Raw genomic sequence first — 12392 nt, 5'->3', positions numbered from 1 at the left:
TCGTTCTTATTAATTCTAAATCTAAGCTACTGTTGTTTGGATGTCAGCTCCATGATAATTTCGAAATTAAAGTTGAAGACATGATTTTCGCTATTACTGGATCAGAAAAAATGTTAGTGTTTGGACTGACAATAAGTTGAACTTTAAAAATCATGCGTCTCATTTATTTCAAAGTGCTTACTTAACTCTTATACATACACAAACATATCCTTTTCACCAAGACTAAGTTAAAGTTATGCAATTCACTAGTTTTATCCACTTTTTCTTAGTGTAATGTACCCTACTGGCCTGCACTTAATTAAAAGGAAAAACAGCGTTTGCAAAGGGTTCAGAATTGTTGTCTTAAATTTTGCTACAATGGTAAAAAATTTGCCCATATAATGTCTTTATGTGAAGCATCCAAGTGGTTAAATCTAGAAGAGATAAGGTATATAATACATCACTTTACAGAATTGAATTATTAAGAGCTCCCACATATCTTTTTAATAAACTTGTGTCTCACAGCAACATACACGTAACAGTAATAGCCCTGTCACCCTCCTAAACACAAGGCTGCTAAGTTTACGGAATGGTTTAGCTTTAAGGCTGTTAAAACTTTTAATGCTCTCTCTAGTGAGTTAAAATCTGCTACCTCTATCCAACTTTAAACATAAAATTAAAACTACTACTTTTTTGAGGCATTTAGAAGTCAATCAATGATCCTACTCAATTATTTATTTTTGTAGCCTATTACTAGTCTATTATTCATTCTATGTAATTTTTTAAATAAAAAGTTTTATTAATTATTATATTTAAAAATTTTAAATTCATTATTGTTACTAAGTGTGCTAAACGGTAAACTAATTTGCCTGGAGTTGGCAAATGGTGGAAGAAGCTTTTTTGGAAGGAAACAAACGCTTTCCTTCCAAAAAAGTTTTGCGCCGAAAGCCGGTGATATTTTCAGGCAATTTGTTTTGCCAAAATACAGTTAATAAAAATAGAATAATTAAGCCATACAATGCACCAAGGGCATGTCGAAAAAATGAGGAAGGCCTAAAAAAACAACATTTAGGATGGATAAAAGAATGAAGAGGATTTGCCAAAAAAAATGTCATCTCGTTGTCATAACCAAGAATAATTGCTGAAACTCTGGAACTGGAAGTAAGTGCGAGGACTGTCCAACGCAGATTAGTTGAAGCAAAGCTTTAACAGCAGACGCCCAGCTAAGAAACCACTGATTTCCGAAAGAAATGGACGTGAGAGACTGGATTTTGTACACAGTCACTTAAATTGGTCAGTTCTAGATTGGAAAAAAATATTATTGATCAACCAAACTCGTTATAAAATTTTCAATTTTGACAAAATGAGGCGTGTTCATACGAGGCTGCAACCAAAGTATACAAAACCAAGAATAAGCCATGAGAGGGGTAGAGTGTTTTTATGGGGTTGTTTTTTCCTTGAATAGAGGAGGTTCATTGCACTCTATAGACAGGAATATGGATCGATTGGCATACAGGGACTCACTTCAATATGTTGTATTGCCTTATGCTAAATGGGAAAAGCTGTAACGATTAATCTTTCAGCAAGACAACTTGTTCAAGACTGGTTTCAGGAAAACCTCCTCCAATGGACGGCACAATCACCGGACTGAAACCCTATTGAGAAGCTGTGAAAAGAAGTTGAGCGTCAAATCCGTACCACGATATTTCCATACAAACAGACTTTAATTGATAAAATCGACGAGGTTCGGGCCAATATGTGGATTGCTATACTAGGTATTTAAAAATTAATTTAATCGATGCCACGTCATTGCCAAAAAGTTAGAGCCAATAATGGAAATCAAGTTGTTTAATTATTAAGTTAAAATTATCGATTTTGTGTTGTTAAATGAAATTAAATTTTGATTTCATAAAAGAGTTTGTCCGTTGATTGAGAATATGGTTTCTGTGTTTTTGGATGAATTTGGATTGAGAATACCTATTATTCAATCAACGGTTTGTCGCGCTAGTAAAGTGTATTATGCATCCATTTCATTGAACTCAGGGTTCTTTTACATTTGATGACAATTATATTTAGCCTGTCATTTTGCCTGCCTGACCTTTTAAGCTAGGAGGTGTTGTATATTCACTAAGGCCAATTTTATTTCTGATAAATAAAAATTTGATATTTTAAGTGTTGTGAAAAATCTAAGATTAAAAAGAAAATTACTAAAATTAAAATTAGATTTAATTTAATATTATTATTTTTATATTACTCATTATATTTTTAACCACTTTTTCTACGTTTCATTTTCTTATTTATTTATTAAAAATGTATTTAATAAGGCTTTTACTTGTATGAACTTTTTCAATATAAAAAATTAATTGTGAAATTTGAAGGTCTCAATATTTTATTTATTTTGACTTTTTAATGATAAAATAAAGTTTAAAAATCTTTTAATTTTCTTTAAAACATTTTATAAATTTTTGAAAAGTTCTTTTATTATGTAAATTCTTATTTATTTAACCTTTAAAATTAAAAAGAAACTCGCATACCTTTAAATTTTGATATTTTTATCGAAATTTTTTAAAATATTTTTGAACTTAAGAATAATTTTATATCCTGTATTTTGTCTTTTATAATTGAAACTTTTACAATTAAGCATTTTTAAATTATTATTAAATTCAACTATGGGAATAATTAAGAATTCATAGTTATAATTGTGCTTAAAAATAACCAACAAATAAAGTTACATCGTAGGAAGATTTAACTGAATTATATCTAGTATATTCCCATAATCTTTTATAAAAGGTAAAAACACGAAATCTACAGCATCACAAATACATTTAATAAAATTACAAAGGTTACATGTTTCGCTCGACTAGAGCATCATCAGACCATAACATACACAAAACACCTGACATAAGGTATTTATGACCAGCATCTTTGGGATAATGGATGAATTTTTCAAGTTATTCCCATAATCCCCGAATATACTAAAGTACTTCTAGTTCTCTACATATCATTATATTTATAATTCAGAAATACTAAATTAATTTCTAATATTTTCTTAACTTTCTGTTCACTTACCTAGACTAGATATATGATTTTTCCTTGGTGGGTAATGTAAGGGATACAAAGCTCCAATAATAAAATCCCCACCAACGTAAGCATACGTCCTTTCATTTCCTTCAAATCCACTTGGATCACCAAATATTATATTGACTACATCCAAAAGCAAAACCATCCAAACAGACGTAAACTGCAGCATGTTTCACTGGCTCTGAGTATAAGCAAATCATTATGAAAAAAACAATCTGAAACAAAAAGAAACATTTTATACTTTGTAAATACTCTGCTCAGTTCAGAATTCTCATGAATAAACTAAGACTTAAAAGATTGGTAAACAATGCTTTTATGAAAAAAGTTAAAAGAAAAAAGTCTTATTAACAGTCGGCCGACGACGGCATCGCTATAAAGCTTGAAATTATCCAAAAGTTCAAGCGCTTTAAGAAGAGAAACTATTCACTTTGATAACGTGAAAGGGGTCAAGTATCCATCGGTCGGAGTCGCTGGTATAATAATAAATCATTGTATGGAGGGCTTGCTGGAAATTAGTCTAAAGGTCCTGTTTGTACTAAAATTTCGACCCTAGAGACTGCACTAACGAGTTCATTTTTGTTCAAAATAATTCCAGAGAAATAACTTTTTTTTTTATTTGTTTTCTTTCTGGGCAATCTTTGGTAAAATAAACTGCATTTCGTTAATTACAAAAAGAAGGATTCTTGTTTTTAATTTTATCCTGTAATTGGTAATAATATGTCACTATATTTTGCCATATAATATAGGTACTGCTTGGCATAATAAAATATCTATTTTACATAACTAAGAAATTCTCCAAATTGACTTCACTAGAACATACGAGTACAAGTAAGCAATACATAGTAAGTGGATAATTCAAAAACTATATAATTTTTAACAAATCGAATGAATTTAGTTAAAAAAAAGGCTACCACAGTCTTTCAAATAAGTCATCCCTTATCTAATTTAACCGTAACAAGCCAGCAAATCCATAAAATAGTCATTTAATACGAATATTAATAAGTAATTACAGCGCAATTCTACTTTCCCTATGAACGAACTTTACTGAACTCTGATTACGTTAGCTGCTCATCAGTCTATGGCAATTTGAATTTTATTCTTTCGACTACCGTTCCGAAGCTGGAACAAAGCTTTTGAACGTTAGCTACTGACTAATGTTGGTTATTTTTTAAAGAATGAAAGAATTGGTTTGTTCGTTGAATTTGTCGGTTTATTAATTGGCTTGCTTGAGAGTTCAAAGGATTTAGTATATGTTTAGTGTGTAACATGATTTAATTGATATTGCTGGAAAAAATTATATTTTGAATATGATGTACCCATTTTTAGAAGATGTCTTAGAATCTTCCAGAAAGGTACTTAAGATTTTATTTTATGCCTTCACTTGTGACAGGCAGAGTTGCATTTAGTTTAATAAACAAACTGAAAACGTTAAATAAAGGCATAGAAAAAATTGTTGTTGACCAAAAATCCTAGAATTGACTAATTCCAGGAAAGATTTTATAATTTTCTAAACACCAAAAAAATTTAAGAAAAAAATCTAAAAAATGTTTATGCTTGAAAATCTAGAAAAAATTATTTAAAAAAAAAGCAATTTTTTAAAATTCTATCTGATTTGAAAAATTCACTTTTTACTATATTTGTCAAGTAAATTTAAAACCAAACTAAAAAGTTTCAATAGAGGCAGAAAAGTGTAAGAGAAAAAGTTCATTGTTTTGTCCAAAAATTGAGAAACGTACTTTTTCCAAAAATAACATTAAGCATTCCCCAAAAATTTAAAAATCTGACATAATAATAGCAAATGAAAATTATGGAAAATAAATTAAGAAAAATAATATACTTTACATATAATAAGAAAATCTAAAAAACTTATGAGAAATAAGTAATTTTATTAAAATATATAAAAATACCTATTTTCACAATTATGAATAATTTTTAGACAAAATGGAAGACCTAAAATCCCTAAACTAAATATAAAAGAACTTACTAGCATTTTTATGATAAGTTTTACTAAAAATGTAACTATCAAAATTGAAAAACTTTACAAAAAAAAAATTATTTATCATACGTAAACGATAATAATATTAATAAGGAAAGGCAATAGAGAAATTATTATATTATGTCCAAATATATTAATTCCAAAGTTTTATTTCCTACAAGAAATCTATTTTTTGGAGCAACAGTTTCAGATGTTGGTAATTTTGAAGAAATTTTTTTACAGCCTCCTTGTGATATCAAATCGAATATTATTTCTTATAGCTTTTAAACTTTTAAAATAATTTTTCATTTATCTTAGTTATTATTGTGTTCTTGGACATTTGAAGTTATTTTTCCATTTAGTGCAATTTTCAATTTCATTCCAGGTATTTATTCGTGATATATTAAGGCAATTTTTCCGGATATATGTATAAGGTAATTTTTTGTTCATTTCACTCTTTTAATTTACTTATTATTAAATTATTTTTGAGTTGTTTTTAATTTTATTTGAAGAATTTTAAGTAAGTAAAAGTTTTAGATTTAGTTGCGGTATTTAAATAAAAAATTATTCTGGAATTTTAAAAATACTTCTTATGCTCTTAGACATAAGAAGCATACTTAGACATATTAATAGTCATTTTATGTAGTTTAAGACTTTAAAACGAATTTCGAGTTATTATAATTTTTTTCTATGTATTTGAAGTAATTTTAATTTTCCTCCTAGTATTCAAAGCCATTTAAGTATTTGAAGCCTTGATCATTTAAGTTTTTGAATTTATTATTTTTGTTGATATGTGAAGCAATTTTTATCAATCTTCCGGATCCCTTGGTCATTTCTTTTATGTTTCAGAAATTTGGTGTAAGTTTCTATTTTATTCCAGACATTTAAAGCCATTCATAAAATTTAAAGAAAAATAATATAATAGATATATTTTAACATTTTCGACCAATTGCCTATTTTATACCATTTGACATAATTTTCCATGTCCTCTAGACATTTAAGGTCTATTTGATTATTTTTCTCGTTTTCATTAAGATCTGCCAACGAATTCGATAATACTTATAATCTTACTGATAAATGACTCCTTTTTAATGCCACACAACGTTTCAGGTATTTTAATATTACTCTTGTGTTTAGCTGGACCATACCTAGTTAATTTACTAACCCTTGGCAAACCATTTCTGTGCGGCTATGTCTACTTAAAGCTATCATCAAAATGCACGTAGTCATTACAGGAAACAAGGGCACCCCGTTATCTGTCACAATAAAAAATTTATAGAAAGTGCATCATTTCAGACTCGGCGACAATTATCCACGTTTATCATCCCTTTCTGGCAAAAATGCTGTTTTTTACTTGAGTTTTTGTGGAACATAAAATGAAACTTAAAACTACATTTTAAATATGAATACCATTTTGAATCTAACCGTATAACAAATGTTAATCGTATTATTTCCTATCCAAATCCTAAATTAAGAGAATAGTAAGCGTATCCAGTCCAATGAACGCGTTCATTAAGCAATATTTTCATCAGACAAATGAGCAGAGCACGTAGAATGCAATATAACTGAAATTACCCGTTTCAAAGTGCATCCCCTAAAGTAATCACCCGACAAACGTAAACAGTATCGAAATGCAATTAGAGATTAAATATATCGTTGACATATTTATAACATTTGGCTGTAGGCGTGTGGCTTCGTTCGACAGAGGTAAACAGCCATAAGGATTATGAAATAAGTAAAGTGGATTGTAAACTGTATTATGTTAGTTTCCTGTTTAGCATGGCCATCCTAATATATCATGAACATTTTGAATTTATAATGGCTTGAATATTATGTTTGAGTTTACGTATGATAATTTATCATACGTTTATATTATACTTATACATTATCATATGTATATGTTTATATATAATACGTATGTTTATTATTCTGGAAAAAATTAATAGTTAAGAGGACACCTCTATACTGATTTTCTTGATTAAAATATTTCTTTCTCTGTTCTTTACATCCGAACTATGCGTTTACTCTTCTTGAACATAAAACCGCGTACTATATGTGGAATCCTCTCGGTACCAGCCAGTAGTGGAAATTGCAGGAAATTGACTTTCTTTAGATCCGGTGATTTCGATTAGTTTGTATATAGATAATAATAGATAATGAAGATACAGAGGACATGTTAATAATAGATTTTTAACCAAAAGCTGAATAATCAATTTTCTTTATTTATCGGTAAAAATTCATAAAATAAGAGTAATAGTAGTATTTTTAGTGACGGCTGACAGTTTATTTGATATGGAAGTTAAACAAAACACAGACTAGTCAGACAATTAATTTTCAAGTTAAAATAAACATCTAAATCTAAAAAAATACTTTGGGGATTTTAAAGTTAATTTTTACATTATATTAATGGATATCGTCCAGACTTTAATTACATATAACAAGTACATATTAAATCACTTTTCATATCATTCAGGCACCTAAATTTTTGGACCTAATTTTTTTATGTCTTAGATCTTTTTGCATGTCTAAAATCTTTCTTAATCTTTTTGTAACTCTAAAATGGCCCTATTATATGTATTTAAGGGAATTTAAATTTCAAATTTTATGACATTTAAACTATTCATTCATTGTATACCAGGGATTTGTCGTAATTGTTGTTCAGGGTATTTGAAGTCATTTTTCATTATATTACAGGCTATTGACGTCATATTTTTTACAATTTTAAGCATCGAAAGTTGTTTTTATTCCAGTCATGCATGTCTCATAAGAAATTTTCTAATTTTTTATGAGATTTTTTTTAAATCTTTTTGAGGCAGACAAAAGCCTATATTAGTTATTAGGAATAGGTTTTCATGTATTCCAGGCATTTGGCGCCTTTTTTATACATTCCAGGCGAGTAACGCGTTAAAATAAACCCTAACGTTTTTTACATGCTTTTATGTGTCCATCAGTCATTTTAAAATAAATTACTGGTCACAATGTATATTTGGGCAATGAATATCCATTTAAATGAGGTCTTGACATGATTTATAAGTAGAGTCAAGCTTTTAACAATCATAGAATTAATGTTCACGTATTAAATTACAGTTACAAACAATTAATTGCCGCACACATAATAGCAACTTTGCTTTACGGAAGTTTGTATTTCGCTCAATGGACTTAACGAAAACTCATAGAATTAGGTTTAAACAAGGATTTACAATAATTTTGTTCATTTACAAAGGCTTCATCACTTATCAATAAGAGCTTTTTGAAACCTTGTGCCATTTACGAGATGTACAGTAAAAAAAAACAAATAAATCGAAAAGAAATAGACCATGTGATTTCAACTGTCTAAAAAAAATGAAAACTTATATCAAATATTTATATTTGAAACGCTATAAGAAATTATTAGTCTGCCAAAATGATAAATGCCTAGAACAAAACAAAATGTTCAAAAAACAAAAATCATGTTTTTTAGATATTTAGAAAAAGGCGAATGAAGGAAATTAGGGCGCGGTCCAAAACAATACTTTTGAGCGCTTTATTGCAGTCACTATTATGTCAATTTTCATTCCCTATTAAACAAACCACCAACACTCACTGAATAATAATTAACAAATGTACTATAAAGAGTTAATTACTGCAATTAGAATATGTAATTATATAGCTATCATTAATAAAAAAAAACTGATTTTTAATATCTTAAACTGCAATTTCCTGTAATATGTCATATGTATCTCTTCTTTTTAATATCTAATGCGTAAATTAAATATCTAGCAGTATTTTACATCATACAAGTTGAGATAGCAATAGAGTGATTTTATATTAGTATACATTTATTGACTATTAAACACCATGCATTTTGTAGTTATTTTTAGATAATTTTATCAACTCTTTGATGTTTTTTGTATTAATTTTAATGGAAATGGTAGATCTTAAAGTGCATATAAAAATACGCGTTATTTAATTAAGTTTAATATTAGAAAATTTGCATATATTATAATTAATAAAAGGGTGAAAACTTTTATTGTTATTGTTTTATATTTTTTATTTGTATTGTTTTTATTGTTATAAGAAAATTGAAAATTACTATTTAAATCTGGTTTTCTGCTTTTTATTGACAACTATAAAGGTTCTAAAATAAATAAGGAACTACTTCTTGCAATTTTGTCCCACCAAGCATGTTTACAGCCTAAAAATTCACAATAAAAGCAAAGTTAAAATATTTCTGAAATGTCCTACCAAAATATCTGTAATGACCCTTAAGTACTCTCCGTCTAAAGTATTAAGTATGTATAAAAATTAAATAAAATTATAATTAAAGAAATAGAATAATTCATATAAACAAATATTTAACAAAAAGTTTTAAAACATTCATATTTCTGTGTTTAAGATTTATACGAGTAAAAATATTTTAATGCTGTCCATATTTTTACCTGAACACATAAAAACCCGAACTGAAGAATAAGAAAACATAATTTAAATACAAAATGTATTTTTTAATTTTGGAGTTTAAATTTTTCAAATTTTAATCAAGAAATAAGAAGTTCAACATTTTAGAAAGTATATACGTACTTATAAAAATAAAGTATTTTCTAAATTAATATTTGCTAATCGCTTTTATATATTTTTTTAAACTCTTAATTTGTTCCTCTATTTCAATATATGTAATTTATTAAAATATAAGAATATGAGAATAAAAGCTTCTAATTAAATCATATTGAATTTCATTTTAAAATTATTGTTTTTTCTAAAAGCTAATTAGTCTTGTTATATTAGAATGCTACTAATTAAAATTTTTTAAACTTAAAAAAAAAAATTTTTTCTAAAAGAAGTTGAATGAAACTTTTTTCTCGAATTGTTAGGACATTGAAACTTACACGATATAATTATATCGTTAAGTAAATTTAAAACTTATCGATTAATCGAGACTGTAAAAGTACTTTTTTACTTACAAACCAATAAATGCACCCGAAAGCAGTCGTCGATGTGCGTACATTCTCCCGAAGGAATCGTAGTCTTCCCACACCGCGCGCCCGTGATCATAAACTAAGCGCAAAACTTTCATATTTGCGATCTTTTGAAAGTTCGCGAAACACTAAAAGCGCTTGCGATTTTGCGCGCAACCCCAATGATTTTAGTTTTTATTTTATATGTAATAAAATTTGAAATACGATTTTCGGTTTTTCCTTACGAAGTAATGAAACTTGTGTTAATTTCCCAACAGAGACGTCTTAAAAATATCTTTTATCTCTCCTATAAAATTCTTTACCATGTCTGAAGGTTAAAAGAGATTTAGAATGTTAGAATGGGGACATTTCAACAACATTTGTATACTAATATCAAACTTAAAAGATACAAATTTAGTAGAATTTAATTTGCTTTTGCTATGAAATACGTTTATATACAGGGTGTTCCGAAATTACATCGCAATATTTTACTAGCTGCATCTTTGTCTAAAAATAAGAGAAAAACTTCATATACAGAAATCTTGAAAAGTGAATCGTTTTCATGTTACAGGGTGTTTTATAATTTCTATTGAAGATGGTTTTTTGTTAATATTTTCGAAACGCCTGGCTGTTATTTTTTCAATTTTTTATCACACAATATATTTTATAAACGACCTTAAAAGACATTTATACACCAAAATGTGGGATTATAATGACATTGAAGATGAAACATGTATTGTAATTACTAAAATTGCTTATTATTTTCATAAAAATCTGAAAATCACAAAAAGATTCATTTCATATTTGGTTCACACGAATTTCTAAATGATAATATTCGCTGAAAATTGTATAATAAAAATTGTAAAAGAAACTTGAAAAAACCAATAAACAGATCCATTCTCCATTAATTTATCTTCTAATTATTTTCCTTGATGATAAAAATTAAATAAGAACATATTGTTATAATATGGAAAATAAGGTTATTTAATACCTCTTGATGTTCTCTGTACACACTCAACTGCAGGAAAGAAATGCAATTATTCTTCCAGGCAGTTAAATTATGAAGTGTGGTGCTTACACTATAATTATAATGTGTTTTCTTTATTCTCAGCTGGTGGAATCCATTCAAACAGAGATGGCAAAAGTAAATGTAAGTCAACTAAGTTGCTATAATGGTATGTCATTCTAAAATATTTAATTGAGCATAAAACTTTTAATGAATGTTAGGTAGAGGTCCTTTGGTACTTAAAAAGTTATAAAAACTTTAAATTGGGAGAAATGTGTTTAATTTGTCAGAGTATATACACATATATTCACTAAGAGAATAAAATATTTCAAGCATATGATGACTTACTAATAATTGTTCTATTAAATAAGACAGCATTTTATAACTTAACTTTATTAATATGTACACTTGCTTATACACATATAAACAAAAATATATCATCCATATTTTTCCAACAGACAAATAATTTTGATGGACATGCAAGAAACAAAAACAATCTTTTTAAATTAATTTCATTGGATTCACATGATCTCTTTTATAATTAGAGCATCAACATAAAATTGCAAAGCCAATAAAAGAATTATAAGAGATGACTATGATCCCATTTTTCCATCTCCATCAAAATCATTATGAACACTTAAAAATGAAGCTATAAACTAGATTTAAACTTAAACATAAGGATTCCAATTACTTCCATCTTCAGGTACCAAATTATTAGTGACAAGTAACACAATATCAACTAACCACCAAATTCCTAATCCACCCACAGTAAGGAGCTTCCCAACAGCAGTCCCAGTTTGCCCCAAACAAAACCTATCCATACCTAAGAAACCTAACAATATACTATACAATAAAGTAGTTGTAAAATAGTGATTTGAATATCTAATGCAAGGAATGCCTTCCCTAAAAAATGTTCTATTGCCAAAACACTCAATTTCTTGCAGAGCTCTACAAAACACTTTGGTTTTATTGACCTGCTCATAGTACATTCCACCAAACTTAACACAACCATAGCCGAGTTCTTTGAAGGCTGTTTCATTTCCCTTGTGGTCTATTAGCTCATCACAATCAATGAATTCCCATGGGAGATATGAGCATCTTACCAATGGGCCTAAAGGGTCAAATTTTTGAGTGGTGTTTTTTGATTCGCACTTTACAATAGTGAGGAGAATAGCAACTAGCACCAAACACTTCATTGTAATTGACTTGATGCAGTTTCATATATTGCACTGGCTTTACAGAAGAACTACATGATTAAAGAACAAATCACTAAATATTATGAATTATAAATATATTCTAAGAGAGGTGATTAATGATTAACAATATGCCTCACATTTTAACTTAATTTTTATATATTTTTTACATAAAGATAATTCTCTATTATTTTTTTGTTTGCTTACAAATTACCTTTGACGCGAAT

The 12392-nt window shown here is 27.9% G+C and overlaps 2 protein-coding genes across 3 annotated transcripts in view; both read right to left on the bottom strand.

Annotated features, from left to right (window-relative positions):
• LOC126736682 (metabotropic glutamate receptor 5-like) overlaps positions 1-10060 on the bottom strand; it is a 33996-nt gene extending 23936 nt beyond the window's left edge. For both annotated transcript variants that reach the window (XM_050441173.1, XM_050441175.1), the window contains exons 1-2: positions 9973-10060; positions 3049-3275 (exon numbers count right to left, since the gene is read on the bottom strand). In XM_050441173.1, coding sequence (XP_050297130.1) covers positions 3049-3229 — 181 coding nt within the window. In that variant the 5' untranslated portion in view covers positions 3230-3275; positions 9973-10060. The remainder of the gene's footprint in view (positions 1-3048; positions 3276-9972) is intronic.
• Positions 10061-11349: 1289 nt separating this feature from the next.
• LOC126736339 (TM2 domain-containing protein CG11103) lies at positions 11350-12371 on the bottom strand. Its single transcript, XM_050440652.1, has one exon. It carries the CDS (start codon positions 12166-12168, stop codon positions 11641-11643), a length of 528 nt encoding a protein of 175 aa, XP_050296609.1. The 5' UTR covers positions 12169-12371; the 3' UTR covers positions 11350-11640.
• Between the last annotated feature and the right edge of the window lie 21 nt (positions 12372-12392).

The sequence above is a fragment of the Anthonomus grandis genome, chromosome 5 (genome assembly GCF_022605725.1).
Source record: "Anthonomus grandis grandis chromosome 5, icAntGran1.3, whole genome shotgun sequence".
Taxonomy (NCBI): domain Eukaryota; kingdom Metazoa; phylum Arthropoda; class Insecta; order Coleoptera; family Curculionidae; genus Anthonomus; species Anthonomus grandis.
Note: the sequence above shows the minus strand (reverse complement) of the source record. Positions and strands in the feature narration are given on the sequence as shown.

Excerpts from the sequence above, each read along its gene's own strand:
- LOC126736339 (XM_050440652.1), bottom strand. The coding sequence starts at position 12,168 with ATGAAGTGTTTGGTGCTAGTTGCTATTCTCCTCACTATTGTAAAGTGC.